Raw genomic sequence first — 17,812 nt, 5'->3', positions numbered from 1 at the left:
AAAAACATTAGTGAAGACAAACATAGGTACCTTGCAGTCGAATTCAGGTGAATTTATAATGGGGAACAAAGAAATGGCAGACCAACTGAACAAATACTTTGGTTCTGTCTTCACGAAGGCAGACACAAATAACCTCTTGGAAGTACTAGGGGACCGAGGGTCTAGTGAGAAGGAGGAACTGAAGGATATCCTTATTAGATGAGAAATTGTGTTAGGGAAATTGATGGGATTGAAGGCCGATAAATCCCCTGGGCCTGATAGTCTGCATCCCAGAGTACTTAAGGAAGTGGCCCTAGAAATAGTGGATGCATTGGTGATCATTTTCCAACAGTCTATCGACTCTGGACTGGAGGGTAGCTAATGTAACACCACTTTTTTAAAAAGGGAGGGAGAGAAAATGGATAATTATAGACCAGTTAGCCTGACATCAGTAGTGGGGAAAATGTTGGAATCAATTATTAACGATGAAATAGCAGTGCATTTGGAAAGCAGTGACAGGATCGGTCCAAGTCAGCATGGATTTATGAAAGGGAAATCATGCTTGACAAATCTTCTGGAATTTTGTGAGGATGTAACTAGTAGAGTCGACAAGGGAGAACAAGTGGATGTGGTGTATTTGGACTTTAAAAAGGCTTTGACAAGGTCCCACACAAGAGATTGGTGTGCAAAATCAAAGCACATGGTATTGGGGATAATGTACTGACATGGATAGAGAACTGGTTGCCAGACAGGAAGCAGAGAGTCGGGATAAACGGGTCCTTTTCAGAATGACAGGCAGTGACTAGTGGGGTGCTGCAGGGCTTAGTGCTGGGACCCCAGCTCTTTACAATATACATTAATGATTTAGATGAAGGAATTGATTGTAATATCTCCAAGTTTGCAGATGACACTAAACTAGGTGGCGGTGTGAGCTGTGAGGAGGATGCTAAGAGGCTGCAGGGTGGCTTGGACAGGTTAGCTGAGTGGGCAAATGCATAGCAGAATCAGTATAATGTGGATAATGTGAGGTTATCCACTTTGGGGGCAAAAACACGAAGGCAGAATATTATCTGAATGACGGCAGATTAGAAAAAGGGGAGGTGCAACGAGACCTGGGTGTCATGGTTCACCAGTCATTGAAAGTTGGCATGCAGGTACAGCAGGCGGTGAAGAAGGCAAATGGTTTGTTGGCCTTCATAGCTAGGGAATTTGAGTACAGGAGCAGGGAGAAGTTACTGCAGTTGTACAGGGCCTTGGTGAGGCCTCACCTGGAATATTGTTCAGTTTTGGTCTCCTAATCTGAGGAAGGACATTCTTGCTATTGAGCGAGTGCAGCAAAGATTCACCAGACTGATTCCCGGGATGGCTGGACTGTCACATGAGGAGAGACTGGAACAATTGGGCCTTTATACACAGATGTTTAGAAGGATGAGACGGGATCTCATCGAAACATATAAGATTCTGACAGGATTGGACAAGTTAGAAGCGGGAAGAATGTTCCCGATGTTGGGGAAGTCCAGAACCAGGGGACACAGACTTAGGATAAGGGGTAGGCCATTTAGGACTGAGATGAGGAGAAACTTCTTCACTCAGAGAGTTGTTAACCTGTGGAATTCCCTGCCGCAGAGAGTTGTTGATGCCAGTTCATTGGATATATTCAAGAGGGAGTTAGATATGGCCCTTGAGGCTAAGGGGATCAAGGGGTATGGAGAGAAAGCAGGGAAGGGGTACTAAAGGAATGATCAGCCATGATCTTATTGAATGGTGATGCAGGCTCAAATGGCTGAATGGCCTACTCCTGCACCTATTTTCTATGTTTCTATGTTTCCAGTCTGTTAATCACTTTCAAGCTACTGGATTTAGCATGTGCCCCACAGCATCTCTTCTACCTTCAATGTATGAATAGAGCATCATGCCTGCAAACCTGGTTTAAGTTTATATCCACTCAGCACATCTATTTAAGAAACGCCTGTAGGCCGATGAGATACTGTTAAGGTGCCAGTCTGCTGCTGGTTTGCTCGGCATTTTGCCTGTAATGGATTCCGTATTTTGGTCTCCGTATTTAAGGAAGGATATACTTGCATTGGAGGCTGCTCAGAGAAGGTTCACTGGGTTGATTCCGAAGATGAGGGGGTTGACTTAAGAAGATAGGTCGAGTAGTTTGGGCCTAAACATATTGGAGCTCAGAAGAATGAGAGGTGATCTTATCAAAACATAAGATAATGAGGGGGCTCGACAAGGTGGATACAGAGAGGATATTTCCACTCATACGCGAAACTAAAACGAGAGGACATGGTCTTGGAATAAGGGGCGCCCAATTAAAACTGAGATAAGGAATTTCTTCCGAGTGTTGTAAATCTATGGAATTCTCTTCCCCAGACAGCTGTGGAGGCTGGATCTTTGAATATATTTAAAGTGGAGATAGACAGATTTTTGAGTGATACGGGAGTAAAGGGTTAGGGGGAGCAGGCAGGGAAGTGGAAATGAGTCCATGATCAGATCAGCCATGAGTTTATTGAATGGCGGAGCAGGCTCGAGGAGTGAAATGCTCTGCTGCTGCTCCTATTTCTTATGTTCTAACTGAAAATTTCTCCCAGTGAAACCTTTGCTGTAATGAAATATGTGTCTTTTAATAACCCTCAGGTCCTTGCTCATGTCTGCTGCAGTTTCCGGAGATGAAGGGGTTGACTTATGAAGATAGGTTGATTAGGTTGGGCCGATACACATTGGAGTTCAGAAAAATGAGGTGATCTTAGCGTGGCCCTGAAGGACTGTGTCCAGGCTGAAGTTCTGTTCCCCCCCATACGATCCTCCCCCCAGATTGTCCTTTCTCAGCTCCATCCAGATGATGCTAAACACTCAGGTGGGAAAGACAAAAATCCACAGCAATGTGTTCAATGCAACACTAATTTATGTGTCTATATCCCAAATATTAAACTCCAGTCTAGCTACAGGAGTTATTAACATCAGTGTTACAGGAGTTATAACCCCAAATGTCAGAATGAACACAATTCAGTCCGGGATGTGATTAACAGCAGCAATAAAAGCAGAATCCATCCCCTGAAGTCACTTGTGAACTCGCTGGTGTCTCAGCAGGTGGGATGACCGAGTGAATCCCTTCCCACAGTCAGATCAGGTCAATAGCCTCCCCCCAGTGTGAACTCGCTGGTGTGTCAGCAGGTTGGATGAGGTAGTGAATCCCTTCCCACAGTCAGAGCAGGGGAATGGTCTCTCCACAGTGTGAAGTTGCTGGTGTCTCAGGAGGTGCTGTTTGCTTTTAAAACTCTTCTCACAGTCAGAACATTTAAAAGGTCTCTCCCCAGTGTGAACTCGCTGGTGTCTCAGCAGGTCAGATGGCTGAGTGAATCCCTTCCCACAGTCGGAGCAGGTGAACGGTCTCTCCCCAGTGTGAACTCGCTGGTGTCTCAGCAGGTCGGATGGCAGAGTGAAGCCCTTCCCACAGTCGGAGCAGGTGAATGGCCTCTCCCCAGTGTGAACTCGCTGATGTGTCCGCAGATGGGATGACCGAGTGAATCCCTTCCCACAGTCGGAGCAGGTGAACGGCCTCTCTCCAGTATGAAGTCGCTGGTGTGTCAGCAGATAGGATGATGTAGTGAATCCCTTCCCACAGTCAGAGCAGGTGAACGGCCTCTCCCCAGTGTGAACTCGCTGGTGTATCAACAGGCTGGATAACTGAGTGAATCCATTCCCACAATCGGAGCAGGTGAACGGCCTCTCCCCAGTGTGACCTCGCCGATGTGTTTCCAGCTGGGACGGGTAGTTGAATCGTTTCCCACAGTCCGCACATTTACATGGTTTCTGCCCAGTGTGACTGTGCTTGTGTCTCTCCAGATTGGATGATTGGCTGAAGCCTTGTCCATACACAGAGCACGTGTACCGTTTCTCCTCACTGTGAACGGTGCCTTCTGCTTCCATGGTAAAAAGCTGATATTCCAGTCCCGATGTATCGAATGTCAGATCTTGAGGTGATGTTTGGTTTGAGCTTCCAGTCTACAAATCCTCCCTTTTAACACCCTGTAAAGTAGATTTCAAACAGGAAAAAGGGAGTGTGAGAGAGAAGGCAGTTTGTGAAATTGAGCTTAATGAATCTGGTCATTTGTGGCGCCAGCACTAGGAAAAAGTGACCATGAAAGCTGCCGGATTGTTGTAAAAGCACATCTGGATCACTATGTCCTTCAGGGAAGGGAACCCATCTCCCTTGACAGTCCCACATGGGAAATTGTTGGTCCCACTGTGCCAAGAAGTACTGGGGGTGAAACCCAGTAGCTTCTCCCCACTCTAGCTCAAACTGATGCAATAAACAGACCCACACAAGAGGCCAGGGAGCGACTTCCACATCCAGCGCCCACCCTGACAACACCCTGGGAATTGCTGGGCCTGTTGTATTAATGCAAGTTCACAGGTGACTGAACAATCCAAGGGAATTACAGGCTGTGTCACAGGTGGGACAGACAGTGGTGAGGGAAAGGGAGGGTGGGACAGGTTTACCTCACGCTCTTTCCGTTGCCTGCACTTGATTTCTGCACGCTCTTGACGATGAGACTCAGCGCCCTCCCGGATGCACTTCCTCTACTTTGGGCAGGCTTTGGCCAGGGTCTCCCAGGTGTCGGTGGTGATGTTGTACTTTATTAAGGAGGCTTTGAGGGTGTCCTTGAAACGTTTCCTCTGCCCACCTCGGGCTTGCTTGCCGTGTAGGAGTTCCAAGTACAGCACTTGCTTTGGGAGTCTCGTGTTGGGCATGCGGAGAATGTGGCCCACCCAACAAAGCTGGTCGAGTGTGGTCAGTGCTTCGATGCTGGGGATGTTGGCCTGATCGACAACACTGACGTTGGTGCGTCTGTCCTCCCAGGGGATTTGTAGGATCTTGCGGAGACAGCGTTGGTGGTATTTCCCCAGCGATTTGGGGTGTTTCTGAGCCTGTTTAAATTTGCGGTATCTCTGTCCATGTTTAAAGGGAGAGGGTTGAAATTTTGCTACTTTGAGTCTCCTGTCAGTGCCCCCGGCTGGCGATAACTGGGTGCAAATGAGTTTGTGACCAGACGCGATGAGAACAGCGCCTCCTGCTAAATTTGGCGGGAGTTTTGCGGCGGCGGTAACACGTTGCGCCCCGCTTTGCTGCGCTCCGTGATGCTGATGTCATCGCTATGCACAGCGCCCGGCTCAAACATTGGCCCTCGCCCGCTGGTCTGACAACGACAGCTTCAGCAATCAGGGTTCAGTCGGATGTCGGCTTGTGGAGCGCTATTTACAGGCGCCAACATGCGGTTTACTTTTAATCGGCCATTAATGCTTCTTTCTTAGTTTTACACAGTCTCTGTTGCTGTTTAAAGGGAAAGAGTCTCTGTGCCCATTTAAAGGGCATTTCTTTGGATTCTCATGTTAATTCAAACAGGTATGCCCCGCTTTGTGATTTTGCGAACACAACAGGCAGTGAGGTCAGCATCAGTGACACCTAACCTCAATGCTCACATCAGCATCCATCCCATGCTGTACCTGCCCTAGGACTGTTTGTTGGGACAGTGCAGAGGGAACTTTATTCTCTTTCGAATCACCGGGGAAGGGCCAGGGCCCAGAGTGTGGAACATAACCAAGGGGGAAAGAGAAGGGGAGGTAAATCAAGGAGACGGGACTGAGGGACACCAAGCTTCAGTTTGAGCTTGCAGACTTCAGGAGGGACAGACTGAGTTCAGTAGTTTTAGGATCCAGGGAGAGAACAAGGAGCAGATGGGGAGACTATTGTGGATTCCAGCACAGTGAGGATGTAGGGGAGAGAGAGGTTGTGTAGGGCCGTGTATTAGGGGTGTAGGAGGGACAAGGGAGAAAAGGTCAGAGGAGCAATTACTGCAGCAATGTCCATAAATAGTGAGAGAGAGAAGGTGGGGGTTAGAGTGGACCATGGTCAGGCTGTTAAACTGTCTGTTTGCTGTGACCAGCTTTCCTTCTGTTAAAAATAGCCTCCTGTACCCCACTGACACAAACAGCCCATTAAACTCTACCAATGTCCTTTGGTCTGGTGAGAAATCCCTTTGTGAAACATCGGCTGTTGTTAATGCGTCTCGTTCTGACACGCTCAGTGAGAAATGAGCTTCAGAACTACCGACACCATCAGCTTTAAGGAGATAATCCCCTTTGGAGATTGAATTGCCGATATAGTTTGACTAAATTGATGTTAAACCAATAATGCTGCTTTGCCCTGTGACAATAACAGATCAGAATATTTCGCATAGGTTAAAATCCAATATTACAGGGACTCACTGCCCTGGATGGTTGGACTGGACCCTGTGATATAATAGAAATTTATTTCCTGTCAGACTTGGACATCTTGCAGATCCATCTTTTAAAAAGTTGTGGGAACTCAGTTCTGAAATGGATTTTACAGTTTGTAACAAGTGCTCAGTCAACTCGTCTTATTATCGAAACATCAAGGACTCGACACACTGAGTGTGTGTGAAACAAACCTGATTTATTTGACATTGATACAGATTAAACTCCAGCCCAGTTATAGGGATTACTAACATCAGCTTTACCAAACCCCAACTGCCCGAATGAACATGGTTCAAGCCTGGATATGATAAACAAAAACTGCAGAATCCAACCCCTGAATCTCTTGTGAAATCGCTGGTGTGTCAGCGGGTTGGATAAATTAGTGAATCCCTTTGCACACTCAGGGCAGGTGAACGGTCTCTCGCAGTGTGAATTCGCTGGTGTGTCAGCAGATCCTTCATGCTTTGAAAGCTCTTCCCAGTCAGAACATTTAAATGGTCTTTTATCAGTGGGAACAAACTGGTGTGTCCTGAGGCTGGATTACTGAGTGAATCTCATCCCACACACCGAGCAGGAGACGGCTTTTTCCCAGTGTGAACTCGCTTGTGGGTCAGCAAGTTAGATGAACGAGTGAATCCCTTCCCACATACGGAGCAGGTGAACAACCTTTCCCTGCTGTGAACTCGCTGGTGTTTCAGTAGGTTGGACGAGTGAGCAAATGTCTTTGCAGAGTTAGAGCACCTAAACGATCACTTGCCAGTGTGAACTCGCTGGTGTGCCAGTGTGAACTCGCTGGTGTGCCAGGGTACGGTTGGATTGAGAAAATTCCTTCCCACACTGAGCAGGTGAATGGCTTCTCCCTAGTATAAATTTGCTGGTGTTTCACAGAAACGATGATTTTTTGGAAGTCTTCAGACAGTAAGAGCAACTGAACAGCCTCTCCCCAGTGTGACTGTCGATGAATTTCCAGCTGGGATGGGTAATTGAATCTCTTCCTACAATCCCCATATTTCCACCGTTTCTCTGTGGTGCGGGTGTAATTGTGTCTCTCCAGTTGGACGAACAGTTGAAACCTCGTCCACACACAGTATACGTGTACTGTTAATCCCCACTGTCAATGGTGCGATGTTTTTTCAGGCTGTGTAACTGGTTAAAGCTCTTTCCACAGGCAGTACATTGGAATACTCTCACTCGTGTGTCTGTGTGTGTGTGTGTGTGTGTGTGTGAGTGAGAGTCTCGGTGCTTTTGCAGTCACAGTGATGTTTGAAATCTTTTCCCACAAACAGAACAAACGTTTAACCTTCCACATTCAAAGGCCGATGATATTGGGCCCTGATGAATGGAGTGACTCTGTCAGACCTTAATGTAATGTTGGGTTTGAGTGTGTGGTCTGTAAATGCTGCCCTTCTCACAGCCTGTAACAGGAGTTTACAAAAGCATCAAAAGTCCAGGTTTTCTCAACCAATATGTCGAGGAACCAACTAGGGGGGAGGCCATCTTAGACTGGGTGTTGTGTAATGAGAGAGGATTAATTAGCAATCTCGTTGTGCGAGGCCCCTTGTGGAAGAGTGACCATAATATGTTGGAATTCTACATTAGGATGGAGAAGGAAACAGTTAATTCAGAGACCATGGTTCAGAACTTAAAGAAGGGTAACTTTGAAGGTGTGAGGCGTGAATTGGTAAGGATAGATTGGCGAATGATACTTAAGGGGTTGACAGTGGATGGGCAATGGCAGACATTTAGAGACCGCATGGATGAACTACAACAATTGTACATCCCTGTCTGGCATAAAAATAAAAAAGGGAAGGTGGCTCAACCGTGGTTATCAAGGGAAATCCGGGATAGTATTAAAGCCAAGGAAGTGGCATACAAATTGGCCAGAAATAGCAGCGAACCCGGGGACTGGGAGAAATTTAGAACTCAGCAGAGGAGGACAAAGGGTTTGATTAGGGCAGGGAAAATAGAGTACGAGAGGAAGCTTGCAGGGAACATTAAAATGGACTGCAAAAGCGTCAATAGATATGTAAAGAGAAAAAGGTTAGTTAAGACAAATGTAGGTCCCCTGCAGTCAGAATCAGGGGAAGTCATAACGGAGAACAAAGAAATGGCAGACCAATTGAACAAGTACTTTGGTTCGGTATTCACTAAGGAGGACACAAACAACCTTCCGGATATAAAAGGGGTCAGAGGGTCTAGTAAGAAGGAGGAACAGAGGGAAATCCTTATTAGTCGGCAAATTGATGGGATTAAAGGCCAATAAATCCCCAGGGCCTGATGGTCTGCATCCCAGAGTACTTAAGGAGGTGGCCTTGGAAATAGCGGATGCATTGGCAGTCATTTTCCAATATTCCATTGACTCTGGATCAGTTCCTATGGAGTGGAGGGTAGCCAATGTAATCCCACTTTTTAAAAAAAGGAAGAGAAAACAGGGAATTATAGACCGGTCAGCCTGACATCGGTAGTGGGTAAAATGATGGAATCAATTATTAAGGATGTCATAGCAGCGCATTTGGAAAGAGGTGACATGATAGGTCCAAGTCAGCATGGATTTGTGAAAGGGAAATCATGCTTGATAAATCTTCTGGAATTTTTTGAGGATGTTTCCAGTAGAGTGGACAAGGGAGAACCAGTTGATATGGTGTAATTGGACTTTCAGAAGGCTTTCGGCGAGGTCCCACACAAGAGATTAATGTGCAAAGTTAAAGCACATGGGATTGGGGGTAGTGTGCTGACATGGATTGAGAACTGGTTGACAGACAGGAAGCAAAGAGTAGGAGTAAATGGGTACTTTTCAGAATGGCAGGCAGTGATTAGTGGGGTACCGCAAGATTCTGTGCTGGGGCCCCAGCTGTTTACATTGTACATTAATGATTCAGATGTAGTATCTCCAAATTTGCAGATGACACGAAGTTGGGTGGCAGTGTGAGCTGCGAGGAGGATGCTATGAGGCTGCAGAGTGACTTGGATAGGTGAGTGGGCAAATGCATGGCAGATGAAGTATAATGTGGATAAATGTGAGGTTATCCACTTTGCTTGTAAAAACAGAGACAGACTATTATCTGAATGGTGACAGTTCAGGAAAAGGGGAGGTGCAACGAGACCTGAGTATCATGGTACATCATTCATTGAAGGTTGGCATGCAGGTACAACAGGCTGTTAAGTCAGCAAATAGCATGTTGGCCTTCATAGCAAGGGATTTGAACACAGGGGCAGGGAGGTATTACTACAGTTGTATAGGGCCTTGGTGAGGCCATACCTGGAGTATTGTGAACAGTTTTGGTCTCCTAACTTGAGGAAGGACGTTCTTGCTATTGAGGGAGTGCAGAGAAGGTTCACCAGACTGATTCCCAGGATGGCGGGACTGACGTATCAAGAAAGACTGGATCAACTGGGCTTGTATTCACTGGAGTTCAGAAGAATGAGAGGGGATCTCATAGAAACGTTTAAAATTCTGACGGGTTTAGAAAGTTTTAGATGCAGGAAGAATGTTCCCAATGTTGGGGAAGTCCAGAACCAGGGGTCACAGTCTAAGGATAAGGGGTAAGCCATTTAGGACTGAGATGAGGAGAAACTTCTTCACCCAGAGAGTGGTGAACCTGTGGAATTCTCTACCACAGAAAGTTGTTGAGACCAATTCACTAAATATATTCAAAAAGGAGTTAGATGTAGTCCTTACTACTAGGGGGATCAAGGGGTATGGTGAGAAAGCAGGAATGGGGTACTGAAGTTGCATGTTCAGCCATGAACTCATTGAATCGGTGGTGCAGGCTCGAAAGGCCGAATGGTCTACTTCTGCGCCTATTTTCTATGTTTCTATGTAGGATCGAAACTCACAACATTGGCCTGGAAATCCCAGCCTCCCCGACTCCATATGGAGTGTGTACTGACCCGGGAAGGCATCGCAAAAGTCGGTTTCAAGTGCATAGTTTGCTTGACAGATCCAACGCATATCGGGAGCGAGGACATTTGCGGGATTTACCCAAATCTTGCCAAGCAAATGTCCTCAAACCTCTTGCACCAGATAAAAGCAGGAGCGTAGCCTATTTTAAGGTGTAAGAGTTTTAAAACACACTTAAAACAGAAAATAAAATTTAAAAAACACTTTTTCTTTTTTAGAAACCCTGCCCACTCGATTAGAAACATAGAAAATAGATGCAGGAGTAGGCCATTCGGCCCTTCAAGCCTGCACCACCATTCAATAAGATCATGGCTGATCATTCCCTCAATATCCCTTTCCTGCTTTCTCTCCATACCCCTTGATCCCCTTCGCTGTAAGGGCCATATCTAACTCCCTCTTGAATATATCCAATGAACTGGCATCAACAACTTTCTCTGGCAGGGAATTCCACAGGTTAACAACTCTGAGTGAAGAAGTTTCTCCTCATCTCAGTCCTAAATGGCCTACCCCTTATCCTAAGACTGTGTCCCCTGGTTTTGGACTTCCCCAACATCGGGAACATTCTACCCGCATCTAACCTGTCCCATCAGAATCTTGTATGTTTCTATGAGATCGCCCCTCATCCTTCTAAACTCCAATGTATAAAGGCCCAGTTATTCCAGTCTCTCCTCATATGTCAGTCCTGCCATCCCGGGAATCAGTCTGGTGGACCTTCGCTGTACTCCCTCAATAGCAAGAACGTCCTTCCTCAGATTAGGAGACCAAAACTGAACACAATATTCCAGGTGAGGCCTCACCAAGGCCCTGTACAACTGCAGTAAGACCTCCCTGCTCCTATATTCAAATCCCCTAGCTATGAAGGCCAACATACCATTTGCCTTCTTTGCCGCCTGCTGTAGCTGTATGCCAACTTTCAATGACTGATGAACCATGACACCCAGGTTTCGCTGCACCTCCCCTTTTCCTAATCTGCCGCCATTCAGATAATATTCTGTCTTCGCGTTTTTGCCCCCAAAGTGGATAACTTCACATTTATCCACATTATACTGCATCTGCCATGCATTTGCCCACTCAGCTAACCTGTCCAAGTCACCTGCAGCCTCCTAGCGTCCCCCTCACAGCTCACACCGCCGCCCAGTTTAGTGTTATCTGCAAACTTGGGAGATATTACACTCAATTCCTTCCTCCAAATCATTGATGTATATTGTAAAGAGCTGGGGTCCCAGTACTGAGCCCTGCGGCACTCCACTAGTCAGTGCCTGCCATTCTGAAAAGGACCCGTTTATCCCGACCCCTGCTTCCTGTCTACCAACCAGTTCTCTATCCACGTCAGTATATTATTCCCAATACCATGTGCTTTGATTTTGCACACCAATCTCTTGTGTGGGACCTTGTCAAAGCCTTTTGAAAGTCCAAATACACCACATCTACTGGTTCTCCCTTGTCTACTCTACCAGTTACATCCTCAAAAAATTCTAGAAGATTTGTCAACCATGATTTCCCCTTCATAAATCCATGCTGACTTGGACCGATCCTGTCACTGCTTTCCAAATGCGCTGCTATTTCATCCTTAATAATTGATTCCAACATTTTCCCCACTACTGATGTCGGGCTAACCGGTCTATAATTACCTGCTTTCTCTCTCCCTCCCTTTTCAAAAAGTGGTGTTGCATTAGCTGCCCTCCAGTCCATAGGAACTGATCCAGAGTCGATAGACAGTTGGAAAATGATCACCAATGCATCCACTATTTCTAAGGCCACTTCCTTAAGTACTCTGGAATGCAGACTATCAGGCCCCGGGGATTTATCGGCCTTCAATCCCATCAATTTCCCGCCTAATAAGGATATCCTTTAGTTCCTCCTTCTCACTCGACCCTCGGTCCCCTAGTACTTCCGGAAGGTTATGTGAGTCTTCCTACATGAAGTCAGAATCAAAGTATTTGTTCAATTGGTCTGCCATTTCTTTGTCTTCACTAATCTTTTTCTCTTCACTTATCGATAGAAGCTTTTGCAGTCAGTTTTTATGTTCTCGGCAAGGTTCCTCTCGTACTCTATTTTCCCCCTCTTAATTAAACCCTTTGTCCTCCTCTGCTGAATTCTAAATTTCTCCCAGTCCTCAGGTTTGCTGCTTTTTCTGGCCAATTTATATGCCTCTTCCTTGGATTTAACACTATCCTTAATTTTCCTTGTTAGCCACGGTTGAGCCACCTTCCCCATTTTATTTTTACTCCAGACAGGGATGTACAATTGCTGAAATTCATCCATGTGATCTTTAAATGTTTACCATTGCCTATCGACTGTCAACCCTTTAAGTATAATTTGCCAGTCTATTCTAGCCAATTCATGCCTCAAACCATCGAAGTTACCTTTCCTTAAGTTCAGGACCCTAGTTTCTGAATTAACTGTGTCACTCTCCATCTTAATAAAGAATTCTACCATGTTATGGTCACTCTTCCCCAAGGAGCCTCGCACAACAAGATTGCTAGTCCTTTCTCATTACACATCACCCAGTCTAGGATGGCCAGCTCCATAGTTGATTCCTCGACATTTTGGTCTAGAAAACCATCCCTAATACACTCCAGGAAATCCTCCTCCACCGCATTGCTACCTGTTTGGTTAGCCCAATCAATATGTGGATTAAAGTCACCCATGATAACTGCTGTACCTTTATTGCATGCATCCCTAATTTCTTGTTTGATGCTGTCCCCAATCTTACTACTACTGTTTGGTGGTCTGTACATAACTTCCACTAGCGTTTTCTGCCCCTTGGTATTCCGTAGCTCCACCCATACCAATTCCACATCATCCAAGCTATTATCCTTTCTTGCTTTTGCATTAATTTCCTCTTTAACCAGCAATGCCACCCCGCCTCCTTTTCCTTTCTGTCTATCCTTCCTAAATGTTGAATACCCCTGGACGCTGGAGCCATGTCTCCGTGATGCCAATTACATCATACCTGTTAACTGCTATCTGCGCAGTTAATTCGTCCACCTTATTCCAAATACTCCTCGCATTGAGGCACAGAGCCTTCAGGCTTGTCTTTCTAACACTCTTTGCCCCTTTAGAATTTTGGTGTAAAGTGGCCCTTTTTGCCTTCCCTCCACTTTTACTTTTCTTCTTTTTATCTTTTGCTTCTGCCCCCATTCTACTTACCTTGGTCTTCCTGCATAGGTTCCCATCCCCCGCCATATTAATTTAACTCCTCCTCAACAACACTAGCAAACACTCCCCCTAGGATATTGGTTCCGGTCCTGCCCAGGTGCAGACTGTCCGGTTTGTACTGGTCACACCTCCCCCAGAACTAGTTCCAAAGTCCAAGAGGGATTTGAATCCCTCCCTTCTGCACCACTCCTCAAGCCATGTATTCATCTGAGCTATCCTGCAATTCCTACTCAGACTAGCATGTGGCACTGGTAGCAATCCTGAGATTACTACTTTTGAGGTCCTACTTTTTAATTTAGCTCCTAGCTCCCTAAATTCATCTTGTAGGATCTCATCCCATTTTTTTCCCAAATGCACCACGACAGCTGGCTGTTCACCCTCCCTCTTCAGAATGCCCTGCACCCACTCCGAGACATCCTTGACCCTTGCACCAGGGAGGCAACATATCACTCTGGAGTCTCGGTTGCGGCCGCAGAAACGTCTATCTATTCCCCTTACAATAGAATCCCCTATCACTATAGCTCTCCCACTCTTTTTCCTACCCTCCTGTGCAGCAGAACCACCCACGGTGCCATGAACTTGGCTGCTGCTGCCCTCCCTTGATGAGTCATCCCCCTCAACAGTACCCAAAGCGGTGTATCTGTTTTGCAGGGGGATGAGCGCAGGGGACCCTTGCACTACCTTCCTTGCACTGCTCTTCCTGTTGGGTCATCCATTCCCTTTCTGGCTGCGTACCCTTTACCTGCCGTAAGACCAACTCATTAAACACGCTATTCACGTCATTCTCAGCATCATAGATGCTCCAGAGTTCATCCACCCACAGCTCCAGTGCCGCAATGCGGTCTGTCATGAGCTGCAGGCGGATGCACTTCCCGCACACGCAATCGTCAGGAACATTGGAAGCATCCCTGACTTCCCACATAGTACAGGAGGAGCATAACACGTGTCCGAGCTCTCCTGCCATGACTTAACCCTTAGATAAACTTAAATTGGCAACAATGCTAAAGGTTACTTACTGATAAAAGAAAAAGAAAAACTACTTACCAATCACTAGCCAATCATTTGGCTATGACGTCACTTTTCGATTTCTTTCTACTTCTTTTGTGCCTTCTCACCCTGTTGCAGCTGCACCAGCTGGCCTCCTCGCTCTCCGACAGCTGCTGATGGGCCTGTTGTTGGCCTCCCGACTCGACGCTGCTCCTCCTCCTCGTTCTCCCACTCCCCGACTGCTGCTGATGGGCCTCTTGAAGGTCTCCCGAATCAACACTGCTCCTCCTCCTCGCTCTACCGCTCCCCGACTGATGCTGATGGGCCTCTTGTAGGCCTCCCGACTTGACACTGCTCCTCCTCCTCGCTCTCCCGCTCCCCAACCGCTGTTGATGGGCCTTTTGTAGGCCTCCCAACTCGACGCTGCTGCTTTAAATCATAATTTTAAAAAATCTTTTTAAAAACTCGGAAATATTTTTTTTCCCTAAGATATTTATTATCTTTAATTTCAATTAGGGTGTATTTATAATTTGTCATTTGGTGTTATTGTGTTTGCTATTAATTGAGAAAAAATAACAATGAGAAGTCATAGATACAGAGTTCCCATTGCTATTAATTGAGAATGCTGTACCTGATTGGTTGAGCAGTCACACGTGACTGCATCTTCTGTGTGGGAACCTGGAGGACGGGAGCGCCCTTCGCAACGCGGGAAGAGAAGCCCTTCCCAACGGAATCCCATGCTCCTCCGGGACCACAAGGTACTTCCATAGAAATTTTTCAGGTTAGAGGCATCTGCCCACAGTTCTTGTTCGGGGCCTGAGGCCCACAGCGGGTGTATGTAAAGTGGATGATGTAGTGTTTTCTATCGGGTGGGTGGGTGGGGCCTGGGCCCCACTTGGGCTGTGTGAAGCCCGCGCGCCCCTGGGGTTTATTAACCCGCTCTCTCCCTCCCGCCCATCTCTCACCTGCCGCGCATGCTCAGTCTCACTGCCCGGCTGATTGACGGCGGCTCCCGACCAATAGGAAGAGCAGGGGCGGGTCTGGAGGACCGACCGGGCGGCTGGTCCTCCAACCAATTGGAGCGGGGCTTCCAGGACCAAGTGATCAGGGCTGAGCTCAGCGGGCAGGGCCGAGCCCGGATCTCCCTCACTGTCTGAGCATGCGCAGGCAGTGGAGACGGATTTCGATCAGACAGGTGGTTCCAGGGGACAGGAGGAGATTGTGGCCGCAGGGCATGACTTGGACCCACGGGTGGGCTGGGTCACTGGCCGCCATCTTGCACAGGGCGGGGTCAGAGTGCATGCGTGGCCATCTTGGTTCAGGAGCAGAGAGTGGGCGAGGCTTCAGGGTCTCTGTTCCCAACTGGGTCCTGCTACCTGGGAGATGGAGCATCCTGGGCAACAGATTTTTCACCATCTTAGAATCAGAGACTGGTTACAGCACAGAAGGAGGCCATTTGGCCCATCGAGCCCATGCCGGCTATCTGCAAGAGATTCAGCAAATCCCACTCCCCTCCCTTTCCCCGTAGCCCTGCAGATTTCTCTCCTTCTGGTACTTATCCAATTCTCTTTCGAAAGCCGTGATTGAGTCTGCCTCCACCATCCTTTCAGGCAGTGCATTCCAAATCCTAACCACTAGCTATGTAAAAAATATTTTTCTTATGTCACCTTTGGTTCTTTTGCTAATTATGTCCTCTGGTTCTCGGCCCTACTGCCAATCGGCACAGTTTCTATCTGTCCAGACCTCTCATGATTTTGAATACCTCTATCAAATCTCCTCTCAATCTTCTCTGTTCTGAGGAGAACAACCCCAGCTTCTCCAGACTATCCACGTAACTGAAGTCCCTCATCCCGGGAATCATTCTCGTAAATATTTTCTGCACGCTCTCCAAAGCCTTCACATACTTACTAAAATGCGGTGCCCAGAATTGGACACAATACTCCATTTGAGGCCGGACCAATATTTTATGCAGCTTCATCATAATATCCACACTTCTGAACTCTATACCTCTATTCAGGAAGCCTAGGATCCACTTTCCCAACCTGCGCTGCCACCTTCAGCGATTGGTGCGCATTTACTCCTGGGTCACTCTGTTCATGGCCATCTTTAAAATTGTACCCTTTAACTTATATTTCCTCTCCTCTTTCTTCCCACCAAAATGTATCACTTTTGAACTACTCTACGTTAAATTTCAGCTGCCACATGTCCACCCATTCCACCAGCCTGTCTATGTCTTTCTGAAGTCTATCACCATCCTCCTCATTGTTCACTGTACTTCTAAGTTTTGTGTCATCTGCAAGTTTGGAAATTGTGCCCTGTACACCCAAATCTAAGACATTAATACCAATCCCTGGGGAACACCATTTCCTCCAGTCTGAAAAACAACCGTTCACCAATACTCTGTTTGTGTCACTTAGCCACTTTCGTATCCATGCTGCCACTGTTCCCATTATTTCATGGGCTTCGATTTTGCTGGTATTGGTAACACGCCGGGGATCACTAAACACAAAACCCACTTTCAGCTACTGGACTTAGCATGCACCCCACAGCGTCTCTTCTACCTTCAATATGTGAATAGAGCATCACACCTGCAAACCTGGTTTAAGTTTATATCCACTCAGCAAATCTATTTAAGAAACGCCTGTAGGCCGATGAGATACTGTTAAGGTGCCAGTCTGCTGCTGGTTTGCTCGGCATTTTGCCTGTAATGGATTCCGTATTTTGGTCTCCGTATTTAAGGATGGATATACCTGCATTGGAGGCTGTTCAGAGAAGGTTCACTGGGTTGATTCCGAAGATGAGGGGGTTGACTTAAGAAGATAGGTCGAGTAGTTTGGACCTAAACACATTGGAGCTCAGAAGAATGAGAGGTGCTCTTATCAAAACATATAAGATAATGAGGGGGCTCGACAAGGTGGATGCAGAGAGGATATTTCCACTCATACAGGAAACTAAAACGAGAGGACATGGTCTTAGAATAAGGGCCGCCCAATTAAACTGAGATGAGGAATTTCTTCTGAGTGTTGTAAATCTATGGAATTCTCTTCCCCAGACAGCTGTGGAGGCTGGGTCTTTGAATATATTTAAGGTGGAGATAGACAGATTTTTGAGTGATAAGGAAGTAAAGGGTTATGGGGAGCAGGCAGTGAAGTGGAACTGAGTCCATGATCAGATCAGCCATGATCTTATTGAATGGTAGAGTGGGCCCGAGGAGCGAAATGGTCTGTTGCTGCTCCTATTTATGTTCTTATGTTCTAATTGAACATTTCTCCCAATGTAACCTTTGCTGTAATGAAATATCTGTCTTTTAATAAGCCTCAGGTCCTTGCTCATGTCTGCTGCAGATTCCGGAGATGAGGGGGTTGACTTATGACGATTGATTAGGTTGGGCCCATACACATTGGAGTTCAGAAGAATGAGGTGATCTTAGTGTGGCCCTGATGGACTGTGTCCAGGCTGAAGTTCTCTTCCCCTCGTACGATCCTCCCCCCAGATTGT

The 17,812-nt window shown here is 46.7% G+C and overlaps 1 protein-coding gene across 3 annotated transcripts in view; it reads right to left on the bottom strand.

Moving 5' to 3' along the window:
• The window catches only part of LOC139229885 (zinc finger protein 436-like), a 78,676-nt gene that overhangs the window by 45,076 nt on the left and 15,788 nt on the right, over window positions 1-17,812 (bottom strand). The window contains exons 1-3 of one of the 3 annotated variants that reach the window (XM_070861515.1): window positions 17,065-17,274; window positions 14,372-14,743; window positions 2,829-4,014 (exon numbers count right to left, since the gene is read on the bottom strand). In XM_070861515.1, the coding sequence (XP_070717616.1) occupies window positions 3,112-3,915 (804 nt within the window). In that variant the 5' untranslated portion in view covers window positions 3,916-4,014; window positions 14,372-14,743; window positions 17,065-17,274 and the 3' untranslated portion in view covers window positions 2,829-3,111. Of the gene's footprint in view, window positions 1-2,828; window positions 4,015-14,371; window positions 14,744-17,064; window positions 17,275-17,812 lie in introns of those variants that run through there. The other 2 variants (XM_070861516.1, XR_011587846.1) reach the window with 2 other exon arrangements.

This window comes from Pristiophorus japonicus, chromosome 19 (genome assembly GCF_044704955.1).
Source record: "Pristiophorus japonicus isolate sPriJap1 chromosome 19, sPriJap1.hap1, whole genome shotgun sequence".
In the NCBI taxonomy this organism is placed as follows: Eukaryota; Metazoa; Chordata; class Chondrichthyes; family Pristiophoridae; genus Pristiophorus; species Pristiophorus japonicus.
The sequence above is the reverse complement of the archived record's forward strand: the minus strand, read 5'-3'. Positions and strand labels throughout refer to the sequence as shown.